We start from the raw sequence: 19,314 nt of genomic DNA on the forward strand, positions 1-19,314 counted from the left end.
TACCAGCAGCTGGCAGTGAACGACAAGGAAACAGCCCTATGGCAGGTGGCGCAGGATAAAGCAGAAGTAAAATCAGTAAAATTATCATATCAAAGCTGACCTGGAAGATTTGAAGTGCACGATTCAAACTGAGTATATACCTTTGAAAATGCACATTAAACTACAAAGACTTCAAACAACCAAAGTGTTCGAGATCTGGACAAACAAATTTCAGAGACACCACAAAGGTACCAGGAGGAATTAACGACCCTCAATTCCATGGCTGGCAAATCGAAGCGGGAGTTGGAAAAACTCAACCAGCTGTACAGGCAGGCACGACAGCAGATAGAAAAGGTACTCAAAGAAGTTACGGCCTTAAAAGGCTCTTAAGAAACAAGGCTCTTTGAAGAACCAATATGTGTCCCTGGAAAAACACAAGGAGTTGAAAAAAAGACATTGAATGCTACTTCAGAAAACACTGCATTGAAGCCATCAGTATTGACAAAATAATATGCTGAAACACAGAGTGAGAAGATAAACAAGAAAATAAACAGTTGAAATAACAGCTAATTGTCCTTCAAGATCAGATTCAAAAATGGTATATTGCCCTTCAGCAACATGATGGAATAAGACTACCCTAAGCAGTAGAATGGCAGAACAGCAGAACAAACTCAATGAGACTCTGGTAAATTACAAGAAAATTCAAGATAAAGTTATTGAGCTTTGCAATGAAAAGGAAAACCTGTTGAATGACCTTCACATGCTATAAGAATCCCTCAGGTCAGGGTTTATTCCTCAAGAACGTTACAAAGTGAGATGAAAAGAATTTAATGCCACCCTGAAAGAACTGAAGAGCCAGTTGGCATTAGGGTTAGGGTTAGGAATATTCCATATTCCGGGAGGAAGCCGAGAGTTACAATGGGGAGGCTGCAGTGCTAAACAAAACAGCTGCACATTTGGAAGGAGCCCAAAGAGAAGTACAAAGAGATTAAAATCACGAACATACAATGATAAGCGAAAGCGAAGATAGAGGTTCACACTAAGAGCATGAAGTGCCTCAAAAACAATTGACAGAAGTGCAATTACAGAATGTAACAGAATGAAGGATAGAACAGAGGAATTATACTCTGCCAAGGAAAAACTGATCAATGTCAAGAATCAACTTTCATGCACGAAAGATAAGTTTAAGGAATACTGAGAACTGTTGAGAACACTGGGGTGTTGCTCATAGGAAGTAGAACACTTGAAAGAGGACTTGAAAAGCTTAAAAAACGAACGTAGAAACAAATTCAACAAAGATAGATCTTCAGTTAAAACTTGATGGGCTTCAAGCATCGGATATCTTTAGTAAACATCGTGAGAAATGCCTGGAACAGGAGAAGGAATTGCTGAAGTATCAGAACAGTTGCTTGAATACAGAATTAATAACCAAAACCGATGAAATTGTTGGATTCTGATCCAACCTGAACAACATGATGGACGAGATGTGTAGTATGGAAGAACAAACCCAAACTTTGAAAGCAGGTAAGGAGATTTCTAAGAAGCACATTGAGGATCTAACGAATTAACTGAAAGAGTCTAAACAGGAGTCAGTGACCAGGCAGGAAACATTCCAAACAGAACTTAATGCCCAGGTGAAGTTGTCAAACTTATATAAGAGTTCCGCAGATAACTCTGGAATAAAGACAACTCAGCTTACCAGAGTGGTTGCTGAGCCGAATGAAAAGACTCATAAGTTCGGAAAACAACTGGAAAAGAAGAAATTAATCAGAAATTTGGATAAAATTGTGAAAGAGGTGGGAATGAAGGTTCCATTGTTGAAACGTGAACATCCATATTGATAGAGCTGACCCACATGATGATGGAAAAAGAGAAAGAAGTGACAAGGAGATGAGCACAAGCAAGAATTGATTTAGAGTAGCAGCCAGTACCGATCAATGCAATAGCAGAACCAACCAAGTGGGGTTCAACATGAAGGAATGTAAGAAAAAAATGAAAGCATACCCTGGTGCCAGATCAAACTCCAGAGCAACAGAAAGAAACAGCAACAACCACCATTTCTCCAACAGAACTGTGAACAAGATGTGGAAGAGTTATAAGGCCTCCAGAACACCTGAACCTTTAAATTCAAGGACTTGAAGGGGGGAGATGGGATACTGATAATGGAGTAATAGTGACAACATTGTAACAACAACGTAACTGCATAAGACTAATAACAATGTAAGGCATGAAGCAAATTAGTATAACTCCAAATACATTGGATAAAGACTTGCGGGGAGGTGTAGTATAAGGGCTTGGCACATACAGGGTTAATGTGAGACAGAGAACAGTACCACGCACAATGTTGTAAGAAGGCACATGACCCAGACCCAGGGGTCAGTGTAGTGTTGAGCAGAGATGGGTTAAGACCTCAGCATGGAGATAGCTCCTAGCCTGTGCCGTTTACTTTACATGTGTAAATAGTTCTACTTGTTAATAAAGACTTATAGTTAACCTACTGAAGACTACAAAGACTTCTTTAAGAGGCACCATTCCACCATCACCCTCCCAGCAGAATGGAAGTTTACTATATTGATTCCTGGGATGAGACAGCAGTCCTCTGAGGAGAGATTGAGTAGACTGGGTCTATAATCCTCTGGAAATTATAAGAATGAAAGGTGATTTCATTGAAATGTATAACATTCTTTGGGAATTTGACAGGGTGGATGGCTGTTTCCACTGGTTGGAGAGTATAGAACAATGGGTCTTAGTTTCAGGTTGAGGGGTCAGCCATTTGAGATAGCGATAAGGAGAAATTTCTTAGTCAGAGGAGTTGTGAATCTTGAGAATTCTCAACCCTGGAGGGCTGTGATTGCTCAGTCTTTGAATATATTCAAGAGTGAGATAGATGGATTTTGGGGCACTAGGTGAATTGACGATATTGGGGATAGGGCAGGAAGGTGGAACTGGTGTAAAAATTCAACCATGACCTTATTGAATGGAGGAAGCTGGATGAGCTCTGTGGCCTACTCCTGCTCCTATTTCTTTTAATCTTCTGTTTACTAGGGAAACAACAATCCCTGAGAGTTTCCTAAGAGCTGCTTCAAAACAATAACTTCACTGGAAACCCCACTCACACATAAGCTGGGTTTCCAGTGCGCTATTGGCGAGGTTACAGCAGTGCAGAGACAGAATGTTTGATGCCATATGGGGCTATTGAAAGTTGCTGCATGCACAGGATTAATTTCACAGATACAGTAATTTATATGTGTGACAAATGAAGGTGTGAGTTGCAAATTGTTTTTTCAATGGGTTTTAAAGGTGTGTATTATTGGAGGAAGGGTAGACGGAGATATAAATCTGATATTTAATAAATACAAGGGATATGTATGGGAAAAATGGAAAAGATGGCAGAGAAGGTCAAGAGAGGGTGAAGACAAATAAAACTCTTCAAACATATTCTCAGTAATAATTTGACTTTATTTCATAACATGTTAAACAATACTTCAAGCACAGGGAATGACTGAATCATGTATCAACATCAAATTTATCCTTAATTCCTTCTGCTGATATCGTAAAATAGCCATGCCCTCTTTTAAGTCAAACATTGTAACCTTTAGTTCTCTTATGCAGGCCTCATGCTCTGTATAGCTTTCATCAACCACTTTCTGAACCTGAATACATGAGTGTAGAATCCGTACTTTCCATCCCTGTCACATCCTTCTCCCCAGGAGACAATTCCTATCAGGTACCATCGATTATTTTCTGGATTCTGCATGGCATTCAGAAATAAATATCTTTAAATATATATTAAAAGAAAATGAATTTCTTCTGTTTAAATTAGATACATAGGAAGAAAAACAGTATTTATATAAGGCCTTCACAGCTTCAAGATGTCCCAAAGTACATCACAGCCAATGATCACCATTGTAATGTGGCGAACACTGCAGCCAATTTATGCATAACAAGCTCCAAAACCAATGTAATAATTATCCAAATAATCGGCTTCTCTGGTGAGGAACAAAACACCAGATAAACTCCTTGCTCATTTTCAAACAGTGCCAAAGGATTGTTTACATCCATCTGAGAGGGAAGACATGGCCTTGGTTTAACATTTCAACTGAAAGGTGGCACTTGCATCACTACAGTACACTACAGTACCACACTGAAATGGCAGCCTAGATTACATGCTACAAATGAAAGTGAATCAAAGCTTAAACCCACAACAATCTAACTTTCAGGTAAGGGTGCTACCACTGAGCCATGGCTGACATTTAGTTCTACTCCAGAGGGACTCATCTAGAAAACCTATAGCATCAATATGCCAAAGGAGACAGACACCATATCAGTCCCCTTGATGGTTTTCATATCCATCCCATTTCTCTCAGGGCACATTCTGATCTCGGCTGGCCATATGGAGAAGCAAGTTGTGTCCTCACAAGGGGAACAGACAACCTAATCACAGGGAGGTATTATACTTTCACCACCAAAGAATGATGTGTACGGTGCAGAAAGTTTTAAATTGGAATGAACTTTGAAATCAATATAAGTGTAAGATGGATAGGCAATAAATGATTGCAACTTTTGGAAAGTCCTTCTTCTTGAGATATATCTTGTGTCCCTCCCCGCCGACCCCCCCCCCCCCCCCTCCCCCGCCCCTGTCACTTGATGCTCCTGTACATGCTCCATTGATAAATGCATAGCTGCTGGGTAGTTGACATACTCCTAAGTCTCTATCAGCGTTGCTCTGAACACTGGTTTGTGCCTTAAGGGTTGAGAATTAGAATCCTTGTCACAAAATGACATATGAATGGGGTTGTCTCAGAAACCCAATGCCTCAGAAATTCAAGGATCTTTTCATCAAAGACACATGAAAGGAAGAAAAAGGAAAATGATGGTGTATTATGCTGAGGGACTGAGAATCTGTGCATGGAGTGGTGGAGTGAGCGAGAAAGAAAGAGACAGAAAAATTAGTGACAGAGAGTAAGCAGGATGCAACGAGTGGTGTGCCACAGGGATCAATGCTAAGGCTTCAGCTTTTTACAATTTATATAAATGACTTGGATGAAGGGACCAAAGGTATGGTTGCTAAATTTGATAGGGAAGTAAGTTGTGAAGAGGACATAAGGAGGCTACAAAGGGATATAGATAGGTTAAGTGAATGGATAAAGATCTGGAAAATGGAGTATAATGTGGAAAATGTAAAATTGTCCATTTTGGCAAGAAGTACAAAAAAGAAGCATATTATCTAAATGGTGTCCTAGTGTATGAATCACAAAAGGTTAGTATGTAGGTACAGCAAGTAGTTCGTAAAGCTAATAGAATGTTATCATTTATTGTGAGGGGAATTGAATACAAAAGTAGAGAGGTTATGCCTCAGGTATACAGAGTATTGGTGAGGCCACAATTGGAGTACTGTGTACAGTATTGGTCTCCTTATTTAAGGAAGGATATTGGAAGCCGTCCAGAGAAGGTTTATTAGACTACCACCTGGAATGGGAGGCTTGTTTTATGAGGAAAGGCCATGCTTTTCTCTGTTGGAGTTTGGAAGAGTGAAAGATGATTTGATTGAAACATATAAGATCCTGAGGGGCCTTGACAGGGTGAATGTGGGAAGGATGTTTTCTCATGTGGGAGAATCTAGAACTAGGGATCGCTGTTTAAAAATAAGGGGTTGTCTATTTAATGTTTTCTCACAGAGGATCGTGAGTCTTTTGAACTCGCTTCCTCAAAACTCAGAGTCTTCAAATATTTTTAAGGCAGAGGTAGATAGAATCTTGATAAGTAAGAAGGTGAAAAGTTATCAGGGGTAGGTGGGAATGTCGAGCTGAGGTTATAATCAAATCAGCCATGATCTTTTTGAATGGTGGAGCAGGTTTGAGGGGCTGAGTGGCCTGGACCTGCTCCTAACTCATATGTTCTTATGTTTGGCTAACTGATGTGAATAGATCCTTTCCAGGCAGGGTATGAGTGACAGGACAAAGTTGGGTCATTTACAGTGCAGTCATTCACCCTTTTAAGTTACTTTGATTGTTTGAACACAAACAAGTTACAATGTGCTTGGAAAACATGAAGAAATTAGTAAAATGTAAAAGAGTAACCTTCATTACAAAAGGACCCCCGCTGTCCCCCTCACAGGCATCTCCATGCAGGCCAGACTCTGGACTGTGACCTACAATGGACAAAAATTACAAATTAATGTATAAAAACATGAGCTGAATGGTGGAGTGAATGAAATACCTACGCCTTTCTCCTGTTTAGAACAGTTCACATGTATTGTGACCTTCCTCAGTTGTCTTTTCTTGACTCTCTCATTGAGTCCAGCTCAATGGTTACGCTAATCACACTTATTTCTAAGCAATATTAACAAAGTGACTGGATAGGACACAATTTTCTCAATGCCTCGTGTCTCCAAAAGAAAATAGTTTTTGTTAATTCAGGAGGGATCATCATATTTACATTTCACTTGGAAAGTAAGCAGCTTCATTCCTTCTTTCTTCATACTACCCAGCTTCATTCCTCACATTATCATTCCCTATCTCCCCTCCTGTCTTCTTCACGCCTAACGTCTTGACTTCTTCATTCTACCATCTTCACTCTTCACATCTGCACTTCCCCTTCAACATTGACATCTTCCTTTCTCACACCATCGCTCCCAATCTTCACTCTCCCCTCATCACTTCCCATCTCGACTCCTCCCTCCTCACTCTCCATTTTCCCCCACCCTTTATTTTTCCCTTCGTCACTCTCCCATCATTCCTTTTGTCACCATTCCCCATCATCACTCTTCCCATTGTTAGTATTCCCTCTAAGAATGAAGTTCCTAACAATATTTTCAAGTATAGGAATGATTTTTTTAACCACTACCTTATTTAATGTTAACCTATTTTGTAGGCAGGAAAGAGATTTAGGAATTATATTTGCGTAACGTTTCTACTGCATTCTATTTAATTCAAGAGAATGTAATTTTCATTTGTTTAACCCCCCACCCCCAAAACTCATTAACTGGGCTTGGGAGCAATGATTGGATGTTCTTTATTCTTTCCTGGGATATGCGTGTTACTGACAAGGGCAGTATTTGTTGCTCATACCTAATTGCCCTAGGACTGAATGGCTTGCTAGGCCATTGACCCCCATTACTGAGACTAGCTTTCAATTCTAGATTTTACTAATTGAATTTAAATTCCACCAGCTGTCCCTGGTGGGATTATGAACCTATGTCCCCTGGATATTGACTTGGACTGCTGGATTACTAGCCCAGTGACATTACCACTATGCCACCATCTCCCCCTAAAAGGAATCAAGCCCAGGCTAAATGCGTGGATCTGCTCTTTGCTGAAACTGCTGGAAAACCAGTCACTAAAACATGAAGGAAGTGCCTGCCATTTCCCTTTCCTGAATGGGAGGGACTATTTCACTTCTCATGACATCCAAGCCCATGACTGCTGGTGCATTGTGGCTGCTGTATATACAATCTACTAGATGCTCTGCAGCAACTCCCTATGGTTACTTTGACAGCATTGCTTGCAACCTCAACCATATCGGAAATATCAGAGCAACAAACTCCTGGGAATGCCATTATTTCCAAGCTCCCCTTCAAGTCTCACACTCTCCTAAGCTGGACATACATCATTAGTTCTTTCTTGGTTGTAGGATCAATATTCTGGAGTTCCCCACCTAACAACATCATGGTATCACCATCATCATAGGATCAGCATCAGTTCAAAGGAGAAAACCCAACATCACTGTCTCAGGGCTACTAGAAATGAGTAATAAATGTAGCAACACCCATATTCCAAGAACAAATAAATACAAATCACTCTTCCTTCTTTGCACTGTTAATGAGCTGATCCTGCTCTTCTCAAAACTAACAGCGAGGATGGATTCAGAACCACCTCAACGAAATTTGGTCCAATTTGGGTTTGGAAACTTTTCATAAGGCTAGTCATATGGCTACCCATGTGTGGGGTAGTGACGCTGACTGACAGCGTATACAAGTAACTTGCGGGGGCTGTTTGAGATACTGCCTTTGATACCCGTGACAAATTAAAGACAGTTTTGTACAGTCCGTATGGGCTCACCGGCCACTCTGCTGAGTTTGTCACCAACCTTTTACAGCATTCAAAGGTCAAGGGGAAGGAGGAAGATTTCAACCTGCCAATCAGTGGTGAAAGGACAGCCTTCTAACCAACACCAGTACCTATTCCCTTGGTGAGATGCTTCTCCAAAGTTGCATTGACTCACCGGCACAGAACATGTTTTTTGTCACGTGAATATTGGTGGATGATTTACAGGTCGCATGGTCGACGATGGGAACCTGGACACCCTGCAGAACCTGAGGCCTCACAGATTTAGTGCTCACAAAGCTTTCCTGTAGGTTTCCCCAGCCTGTGATCCGGCCCAAGTGCTGACTTTGTAATAACCTGGAAACAATAACAAAAGATTGAGCATTCCGGCTATTGAAAAATAAACCAGGGGCTGAGATCATTTTAATGCCTTGCCCATCCTTCCTGTCGCTTGTTTTTGCTAAGGGCATCGTTATCCGCACCAGCAGAGCTGGTGACACAATCCCAGTCCAACAACCTGATCCGTTCCCATCACTTGAACTTGTAAATCTCTCGTTTTTTACCCTTGCTCTCCACCTCTGAGCGAGATCTTGTGGCTCAGCAGGTAGTGTCCCTGCCTAGGACTTGATTGCCAAGGAAGATGTGTTCATAATGTCAGCCAAACAGGTTGAGTATCAACCTGCAAGTTCATCCAACACATGCCAATGGCAAGCAGGAAGAGATTCCTGGTCAGCCATGTGATAGAAGGAATGTTTGAGCCTCCACCATCACTATCTATAGTTCCAGGGTACAACATGTGCAAAAATACATGTTGCCACAGCAACCTGGACTCCCTAAGTGAACTGTAACGCACCATCACACTCAGTCTCAGCTCCAGAGTGGAGTTTTTGGAGTCTCCAGGAATTAAAGATTAATCTCCAAGGTACTGTTGTCAACAATCCAGGAGAAATACCTCAGGATGTTAATAAAAATTGTATTTTTTAAATCATTTTCTTGAACGCTTTTGTTTGTTAGTCGTAAAATTAATGGCAATATGGAAAATGGCTGTTTGACAGACAGCCAAGATTCATCCTGGGTGGGAGGGCAAAGCTTCACCAGGATGGACATGATGGATGTAGCCAATGGCAGGAGAGTGGGGTAAGAGCAGTTGGAGGTAGGAAGTCATGTGATTAAACATCAAAGAAGAACTGACAGCTCCAGTGTGCAAACAAATGGAGCCTCATCCAGATCTTCCATAGAGGCTGCTTTCCAATCACATGGTCAGTAAAGGCACTGAGCCACATAAACTAGGCAGGTCCCAATGTCCATCTGATCACAGGAATGGGATACCGTAGGCAGCATCCATTGTCCTCATTTCAGGGAGCAGGAGCTGAGATAGGGCATCTGCAGAGTCTGTGCTCCTGATTGCTAATCTGATGACTCCCTACTCTAAAGTCTGAATGTATGGATGTTGGGTGAAAATTTGAATTGGGCCCTATTGTCAACTGACACTTACCATCGAGGTTCACACCTAAGATATAGCCACATGGACCAAAGAAAGTAAGACTTGCATTTATATACCATCTTTTATAACTCAGGACTTCCCAAAGTGCTTTATAGTCAACTGTTTTTGAAATGTAATGTAGGAAACAGGGCCAACAATTCGTGCACGGTAAGTTCTCACAAATAGCGCTGAGGCAAATGACCAAGTAACCGGCTTTAGTGATGCTGGTTGAGGAATAATTATTGGTCAGGACACAGAGCAGAACTCTCCTGCTCCTCTTCAGTTCCTTTAACATCCATCTAAGAGGGCAGACGGACATCAGTTTGTCGCTCAAAAGTGTTGCACTCCCTCAGTACTTCACTGGAGCGTTAACCTGGATTGTGTGTTCAAGTCTCTGGAGCCTGAACCAAAAAATCCTTTTGACCCAGCGGTGAGAGTGCCCCCTACTGAGGTCACAGCTGAAGAGCAACTCCTGGGTGAGGAGCACTGCCGAGCAAGGAGTCAACACAGTCCTAATGGTGTTGGTGTTAAGGAAGTCTTCATAGTCTTCTGTTTGTTAACAGTAAGTCTTTATTAACTATTTGTAACTATATACATATATACAGTAAAGGGTACAGGCAAAGAGCTATCTCTGTGTCTGAACACGTCTCTGTTCAATACTACACTGACCCTAAGTCTGGGTCATGTGACTTCTTATATCACTGTGAGGGGGGCAATGTACTCAGTCCCACATTAACCCTATATATCCCAGACCCTTATAACTACACCTCCCCCAAGTCTTTATCCCATGGATATAGAGATATTGATTTACTTCAAGTCTTATATCGTTATAAGTCTTACACATTTACCTAATTGTACAACCTTAATGCTATTCCAACATTATTGCTATTAAGTATTAGCATTAACAAAATTTTCACTATCCCATCTCCCCTTTCAAGTTAGAGGTTCAGGTGGTCTGGAGGCCCTATAACCCTTGCACATCTTGTTTGCCATTCTGTCGGGAGAGTGGCTGGCTCTGTTGGTTTTGGTTCATGTTGTTGGCTTGGAGGCTGGATTGGCATTTGGGTATGGTTTCATTCTTTTCTTCCATTGATTAAGAGCAATGTGGCTATAAGAGTAGGTCAGAGGCTAGGAATCCTGTGGTGAGTAACTCACCTCCTGACTCCCCAAAGCCTGTCCACCATCTCCAAAGCACAAGTCAGGATTGGGATAGAATACTCCCCTGGATGGGTGCAGCTCCAACAACACTCAAGGTACTTGACACCATCCAGGACAAAGCAGCCCACTTGATTGAGACCTCTTCTACAAACGTTCACTCCTTCCACCAGTAGTAGCAGTGTGTACTATCTGCAAGATGCACAGCAGAAGCTCACCAAGACTCTTCAGACAGCACATTCCAAAACTATGACTGCTACCATCCAGAAGGACAAGGGCAGCAGATACATGGGAACATCACCACCTGGAAATTCCCCTCCAAATCACTCACCATCCTGACTTGGAAATATATCACTGTTCCTTCACTGTCACTGGGTCAAAATCCTGGAACTCCCTTCCTAACAGCACTGTTGCTGTACCTACACCACATGGACTGCAGCGGTTCAAGAAGGCAGCTCACCACCACCTTCTCAGGTGCAGCTAGAGATGGGCAATAAATGCTGGCCCAGCCAGCGAAGCCCACATCCTGTAAATGAGTAAAAGAAAAAGTAATGTTAACCCAAGCCTGGTCAGTTTATCTCTTGCTTTGATCCAGGGTTGTTGTTAGTCTTGATCATTTCTTGCAGGGTGGGCGAACAGAGTATTTGTCTCCTTGGTGCTGCTTGTTCTTCTTTCTCCATGTGCACCATCTTGAAGCCCTTTGAGGTTGTGGAAGAGTGTTCCTGTAGTGAGAAGAATGTTTAATGGTACGCTCACTTCTGTGTTTTGTTGTTGATGATGAGAGACTGGTACCAGGTTCCAGTATCCCCTGTGGTTGTGGCATACTGGCTGGAAGTTGCAGTGTGTGCACAATGGTTGATGTGTCGACCAGCTGTACCAACATCATAGTTGGAAGTAGAGGCTTCTCAGACTGCTGATCGTTCTCTGGTAATGCTTCCACAGGAGGTGTCATGGTAATCATGTGGATGGTAGGTTGGTCTGACCATTAGGGAATTTCCGGGGCCTGGAATGATAATGGGCAAACCTGCTCTGAGAAGAGAGAAGAGAGGTCGAAGGAGAAATCTAAGTCTGAATACTCTTTAGTGTTCGAGTACTCAGGACCGTGCAGTTGCAGTTGGCTGCTGTCTGGAGGAGATCCAAGACTAAGCAAGCATTCCTCCTCAGGAGAGAGAGAGGCTGGTTACGGATGACACACATCAGCTCAAAGACCTGTTTGCTGCCAGGCTCAGTGGCTCCAGGATCATGCTGATGACCAGGAGTTGGCCTCTCCCTGCTAACTTTGTTCAAAGCCAGAGACCTTTGAGCCATGGTTCCTTGTCTGACATGACTGTAACGCTGGCACCTAAATCTAATTTAAAATATGTTAGATGTCCATTTACCAGGAGTGTCTGCATTCCTAAATGAAGAACCACAATCATTGACTTCACCCAAGAAGCATGACTGAGTGTCTTCTGGCTTATTGGTCTTGAGCTTGTGGATGACCTTCAGTTTATCTGTGCAGTGCTGCAGTTTTGACTTGCACAGTTTACTAAGGTGCCCCTGTCTGTTGCAGTGGAAGAATTGGGCTGTACTTGCGCAGGTGTCTCCTGTGGGGGTGCTTGGCAAGGTCGCTCAGCTGGGCATTTCAGGAATTGCTTTCCCTGACTTGGGTTGTCCCTGTGTCTTTGTGAGCTGATAGGCTGGACTGAGGGTTGGCTTCTGCCCCACGTTGTATTCTCTCCACTGATCAGCTTTTCCTTGACAGAGTATAATTCCTCTTTGCTGTCTTTCAAGCTCACATTCTATAATTGCTCTTCTGCCAATTGTTTTTGAAAGACCTCATGGTCTTTAGTGAGAACTTCCACCTTAGCTTGTCATTCTATGTTCTTGATTTTCATCGCTCCGCACATCTCTTTGGGAACGTAGTACTTTTCCAAGATTACTTCCAAACGTGCAATTGTTTCCTTCAGCACTGCAGGCTCATTCTTGTACCTCTCAGCTTTCTCCCTGGGCTTCTCTGAAAACTGATTGGTCAGTTCTTTCAGAGTGGCATTATATTCATTTTGTCTCACTTTGTAATGTTCCTGAGTGACAAACTCAGACCTGAGGGATTCATGTAGCGTATGAAGATCCTTCAACAGGCTTTCCTTTTTGTTGTGAAGCTCAAGTACTTTGACTTGAATTTTCCTGTAATTTAACAGAGTCTCATTGAGATTGTTCTGCTGTACTGCCATTCTGCTGCTCAAGGTATTATTTATTCTGTCATGTTGTTGAAAAGCAATGGACTGTTTTTGAATCTGATCCTGAAGGACAATTAACTGCTCTTTCAATAGCTTATTTTCTTGCTCAACTTGCCTTCTGAATCTGCTTATCAGTAAATGGCTTTGTCATTGCTGATAGCTTCAACGCAGCTTTTTGTGAAGTAGCATTCAACAACTTTTCCAACTCCTCCTGTTTTTCCAGGGATGCGCATTGGTTTGTCAAAGAGTCTTTCAAGGCATCGACCTCTGCAGGTACCATACTTGTTTGCTGTTGTGCCTGGCTGTACTTCAGGCTGAGTTCGTCCAACCCAGCTTGGAAACGAACATTCTCTGATTATTTTTTTTGAACTGCCTGCCGCTGGGCTTTTTCCTCATCATTCACTACAGCTTCTGCTACAGTTCTGAAAACGTGTCCTCGTCTGCAAAAACGAAATCATTTGGGACATCTGTCTCGGTATTCCCATAAATATATCTTACTGGGGCTTCCAGAAAGTTATGTGCCTCTCTGGCACCCTCATGTGGTGTGTTCAGGTAGTATCTTTTGACTTTTCTACACTTCCCTGGGGGTATTTTCTGCCTCTTTACAAGCCCTGAACCCTCTTCAGCTTGAAGATTAAAACATTTGTCCAAGGGTGCTAATATTTCATCAAAGCTACTTGGGGACTCATCAATGCACGGCATTAGGATTACATCATCAGCAAGCCCACCAAACAACGATAAAAATGTATTAATCTTGACTTCTTCTGATTTCTTACTTAGACCTGGGCCAGAACTTTTCCCTCGTTGGGTGGGCTCGGTAGGAGTGGGTAGGAGCGGTCGGAAGCCAATCGCTGCCCGTGATTGGCTCCGCACCGCGATTTCACATGAGCATGGATCGTGAGCATTACCTGTGTGGGTGGAGGGGAGGAGGGAGAGCATGGAGCTGCCTCAGGGAGATTGAAGCGCTTTTTAAAAAATTAATAAATACAATGAAAATTTAATGAAAAATGAGACATGCTTTTAAATTCAAAATAAAGTTTTTATTTAATTTATATTAACTTTAGGAAACCTTATCCCACTCGTGGATGAGGTTTCCTAAAAAATGGAAAGGCCATTAGGTTGGACGGGCAACGTAAAGTTCAAGTTAATTAGTTTGTTAAGGCCTTAATAGGGCTTTCAATTATCGGCTGCGAGCTCGCTGAATGAGATAACACGCGAGTGCACAATGACGTCAGGATGTACGCCTGACATCATCGCGCGTCATATTACGCTTGGGTATGTTGGGCGGCGCCCGCACGCCAGAGGTAAAATTTTGGCCCTGGTGTTCTCCAGTAGTTTAAAAATTCCATTCTTCAGGACACCCAATTTTTCATTTGCTTTGGCCCTGGGATGAGTCTAAACTAATCTGGTAAGTTGCATTTTTGATCCATGGCCATTTAATATTTTTTCTGTGGTTGCAGTTTTAAATATTGTTGGCCTTTTAGGAATGGCTGTGCAGTAACCTTTTTTTTCTTAAAAATGACTCCCCAGTTGCTATTTTTTCTTCCTGTGCTTGTCAACTTCGACGAGCTCTCACTGCAATCGAGGGCTGCTTTCCTAAAAAAAAACTTATCCTGTTCTCCCTGCATTGGAAACATGTCATTTGGGCTCTCTAATGAATTTTTAAAACAGACAAAAGATCCTGGGAGTTGAGTTTTGAGCTCTGCCTGCCGTTTTTTTTAAACTTTTTCTCTCATCAGAGCTTATTGCAGCTCTCTGGATTTCAAGATGGCATTGCTGGTCTCTTTGTACAGTTTCGGTGATGAGCTTTAGGAAAAAGAATTTTTAACCATGGCTGCATGGGCCAGCTGTCTGTTGACTAGATTTATTCAGCGAAGGAGTGTTGTGAGAAGTGAGGTGTTTAAATTAACCAGAGGCAATTTAAGGATTTGTTTGATCGCAAGGTTCCCCAGAGTTAAGTCAGTTAATTATTAATAATTTTTTCTTTTCAACTTGGAGGCCACGCATTGAAGCTCAGAGTCAGGGATCGGGATTAGCAACAGGGTTTCACTCAAACAGTGCTTCTGACTGAATTAGTAACAGCAGCTTCTCAGGACTGGCTGCAGCCTAGAAGTTTGCTTGCAGGCTATGGGTTCTGCATGCTGATGCTGGACTTCCAAGGGAGATCCTATGGAGTCTTCTGCTGCAGTAAAATTTCTGCCTTTACCTTCAGGTTCTTCTGTCTGGAGTTTTTCCTGGCAAATTTTCTCAGTGTCTGTAGATGGGAGCTTTTTTCAATTCAGAATCCATTAAAGATTTTCTCTCCTTTAGTTGTTCAACATTCTTGTGAGGTTGAGGGTTTTTTTGATCCCCAGCTACCACCATGTTTTAATGGTGTTGGTTACAGAACCTGTCTGTTAAGAAAGTCTTCTGTATGTTAACAGCAAGTCTTTATTAACTACTTATAACTGTGTACATATATCAAGTAAAGGGTACAGGCAAAGAGCTTTCTCCATGTCTGGATCTTAACACGTCTCTGGCCAACATCAGACTGACACCAGGTCTGGGTCATGTGCCTTCTTACATCATTATGTGGGGCAGTACTGTACTCAGTCCCACATTAACCCTGTATATACCAGACCATTATACTACAAACACTTTCCAGAAAGGAGGGGAGGGAGCAAATTAATGGGGTGGGGCGGGGGGAAAATAGCAGGGAAGGAAGATAAAACAGCAGCTGATAGAAATGGGAGGTTCACTCACCATCACTGTTGACACCTGGCAAATTGAATGGCATTTATCCCCCAACAGATAATTTAAAATAGTATAATTCAGGTTATGAGGAAGGGGTTGTCATCCTTTCTTTGCTGCATAGAAGCACCACAGATCCAGTTGTTTAGTTGTCTCTGGATGGTCTTTGTGTTAGGGAGTTAAATGCATGCTGAATCATGGATACGAGTCAGTGCACCTTCTGCATTAAGGTACGTTGCATCATCACAAGTTGTACTGCATTGCTGGCCTGCTCTAGAGATAGATACTTTATATAACAATACCAATTGAAGAGTATCATGGGATTGTGGCATAACATACAATACAAACTCCCCTACAACCTCAGTTCTATGGTCAGTCTCACCCCTGGGATTGCTAAGCTTCAGTGCCACCATTTAATTCTGTATTTCTCACTTGTCACAAGCTGCACTCTCAATGCTTGCCAGTTAAACACATCACCAATAAGTAAAATGAGCAACCCCTACAAAGCTCCTACAAAGTATTTATATTGTTCCTTTAATATAATAATGCACTCCCAAACTGCTTCACATGAGAGTTATAAAGTAAAATTTAACACCAAGCCACATAAAGAAACATTAGGTCAAAAGCTTGGTCAAAGAGGTAGGTTCTAAGGAGTATCTTAAAGGAGCAAAGTGAGGTGGAGAGATGGAGGGAGGAAATTCCAGAGCTTAGCCTGAGGGAATGATGAACGCTCAAGAGGCCAGAGTTAGAGGAGTGCAGATATTCCAAAGGGTTGTGAGGCTGGAGGAAATTACAGAGATAAGGAGGCCATGGAGGGATTTGTAAACAAGGATAAGGGTCTTAAAATTGTGGTGGTATAGGTCAGCAGGCACAAGGTGTGGGGGAGTTTGGGGTTGTGGATGATGAGGACTCATTGCAAGTCCAAACACAAACAGCAGTTTTGGATGACCTCAGGTTGAGGGGCAACAGAATGTGGGAGGTTGGCCAGGAGTGTATTGGAATAGTGGAATAGTCAAGTTTAGAAGTAACAAAGTAATTGATGTGGGATTCCACGGCAGGTGAGTTGTGGGATGGAAGCGGATGATGTTGTAGAGGTGGAAATAGACGGTTTTAGCAATGTTTAGTCGCAGACACTTTCCAGGAGAGGGACCAAGTCAGTGGCTAGGAACAAGTTTGTTGTGGGGTTTGAAGAGAATGGATTAAGTTTTTTCCCAATATCTAATTGGAGGAAATTTCTTCTCATTCGGTACTTGATGTCCAGAAGTAGACTGTTAAGTTAGAGACAGTGGAAGTGATGAGGTAGAGGAGAAGGTGAGGTAGAGGAGGAGGTGAGCTAGGGGAGGAGGTGAGGTAGAGGAGGAGGTGAGGTAGAGGAGGTGGAAAGGAGGTGGTGAGGTAGGAGAGGAGGTGTGGTAGAGAAGGTGGTGACATAGAGGAGGTGGAGCAGGTGAGGTAGAGGAGGAGGTGAGGCAGAGGAGGAGGTGAGGAGGAGGTGGTGAGGTAGAAGAGGAGTTGAGGTGGAGGTGGTGAGGTAGAGTAGGTGGAGAAGGAAGTGGTTGAGGTAAAGGAGGAGGTGAGGTAGAGGAGGTGGAGGAGGTGAGGTAGAGGAGGTGGAGGAGGTGAGGTAGTTGAGGAGGTGAGGTAGAAGTGGTGAGGTAGTGGAGGAGGTGAGGTAGAAGTGGTGATGTAGAGGAGGAGGTGAAACAGAGGAGGAGGTGAGGAGGAGGTGGTGGGGTGGAGGAGGTGGTGAGGAGGAGCTGGTGAGATAGAGGAGGATGAGGTGGAGGTAGTGGTTGAGGTAGAGGAGGGGCTGGAGAGGTTGAGGAGGCGATGACGTAGAGGAGGTGGAGGAGGTGAGGTAGACGAGGAGGTGAGGAGGAGGTGGTTGAGCTAGAGGAGCAGGTGAGGTAGAGGAGGAGGTGAGGATGAGGTGAGGAGGAGGTGGTGAGGTAGAGGACATGAGGTGGAGGAAAAGGTGGAAGAAGTGGTGGGATAGAGAAGTGGTGAGGTGGAGGAGGTGGTGTGGACATGGAGGGGGTGGTGAGGAGGTGGGGGATGTGGTAAGGTAGAGGATGTGATGAGGTGGAGGGGGTGATGAGATGGAGGAGGTGATGAGGAGGAGGAGGTGGAGGAGGTGGTGAGGAGGTGGAGGAGGTGGTGAGGAGGTGGAGGAGATGAGGAGGTGGTGAGGAGATGAGGAGGTGGAGGAGGTGATGAGGAGGTGGAGGAGGTGATGAAGAGGTGGAGGAGGTGGTGAGGTGGAGGAGATGAGGAGGTGGAGGAGGTGATGAGGAGGGGAGGAGGTGGTGAGGTGGAGGAGGTGGTGAAGTGGAGGAGGTGGTGAGGAGGTGGAGGAGGTGGTGAGGAGGTGGAGGAGGTGGTGAGGTGGTGGAGGAGGTGGAGGAGGTGGTGAGGAGGTGGAGGAAGTGGTGAGGAGGTGATGAGGAGGTGGAGGAGGTGGTGAGGAGGTGGAGGAGGTGGTGAGGAGGTGGAGGAATTGTTGAGGTAGTGGGGGTGGTGAGGAGGTGGAGGAGGTGGTGGGGAGGTGGAGGAGGTGGTGGGGAGGTGGAGGAGGTGGAGGAGGTGGTGAGGAGGTGGAGGAGGTGGTGGGGAGGTAGAGGAGGCGGTGAGGTGGTGAGGAGGTGGAGGAGGTGGTGAGGTGGAGGAGGTGGTGAGGAGGTGGTGAAGAGGTGGAGGAAGTGTTGAGGTAGTGGAGGTGGTGAGGAGGTGGAGGAGGTGGTGGGGAGGTGGAGGAGGTGGTGAGGAGGAGGTGAGGTGGAGCTGGCTGTGCATTTGGAAACCGACACTGTTTGTGGATGATGTCGTTGAGGGGGAGCATTTAGATGAGAAATTAAAATAGACTAAAAATAGATACTTGTTGGGTTGTGAGGGCGCTACAGGAGGACACAAGATCAATTAATGAGGCAGTTGATTCTCTGGCTGAGATTAATCTAGATAAGAATAATAGACAAGATATGTAAAGAAGAAAGGCAAGTTCCCCAGAGAATTTTTTTGTGCTCATCAAACTGAACGATACTGACACTGAGAAATGAATATTTTCCCATTTCAGGTATCCAGACTCATGTGCTCCTAAGTTAGATATAACGAGTAGAGATCATCACCTCATGCCTAAAACCAATAGAGCCTCTTCTACTGGATCTAGGTGAGATTTTCCCATTCTGACATGTGGCTTCAGTAATTGAGATTGGCATTGGTAAGGTAGTTTTGCACTGCGAGCACATGACCATTGGGAAGCAAGTTGACACTGCCAAAGTCCACTTTAGTCAGAGCCATTATAGCCTGTTAAACGGAGGAGATTTACACCCAATATCTCAGGGCTGCTGCATTCAAACCTAGGTTCCAGATGTTTGTGAACAGCTGAATTCAACATCAAATATGGTTTGTGACAAGAAGTCTGTTTATGGTGCTCGACAATACAGTGGATATACAGAGAGATAAACGATGGTGATAAACAATTACAGTGGTTCCCTGGGTAGACAGATAATCTTAGTCGATCTTTTTGATCCAAGCTCCCTCCATAAACTACAAACAACTTGTTGTTACAAATTGTTAAGGGAAGTTTAAGATATTTAGGGGCCATCTCTTTTATTGCTGCTTGCTGTGGCACAACAAGTGTTATTGTGAACAAGGCCCTCCCCGCTTGCCCACCCATGCCAATGAATCATTTCCTTCAAAGTCACTT

The 19,314-nt window shown here is 43.5% G+C and overlaps 1 protein-coding gene across 1 annotated transcript in view; it reads right to left on the bottom strand.

Moving 5' to 3' along the window:
• Nucleotides 1-3,458: 3,458 nt before the first annotated feature.
• Nucleotides 3,459-19,314, bottom strand: part of f2 (coagulation factor II (thrombin)) — a 51,529-nt gene continuing 35,673 nt past the window's right edge. Inside the window, exons 12-14 of the mRNA XM_041196661.1 lie at nucleotides 8,203-8,381; nucleotides 6,060-6,130; nucleotides 3,459-3,730 (exon numbers count right to left, since the gene is read on the bottom strand). Coding sequence (XP_041052595.1) covers nucleotides 3,584-3,730; nucleotides 6,060-6,130; nucleotides 8,203-8,381 — 397 coding nt within the window. The 3' untranslated portion in view covers nucleotides 3,459-3,583. The remainder of the gene's footprint in view (nucleotides 3,731-6,059; nucleotides 6,131-8,202; nucleotides 8,382-19,314) is intronic.

Source organism: Carcharodon carcharias, chromosome 10 (genome assembly GCF_017639515.1).
Source record: "Carcharodon carcharias isolate sCarCar2 chromosome 10, sCarCar2.pri, whole genome shotgun sequence".
NCBI lineage: Eukaryota > Metazoa > Chordata > Chondrichthyes > Lamniformes > Lamnidae > Carcharodon > Carcharodon carcharias.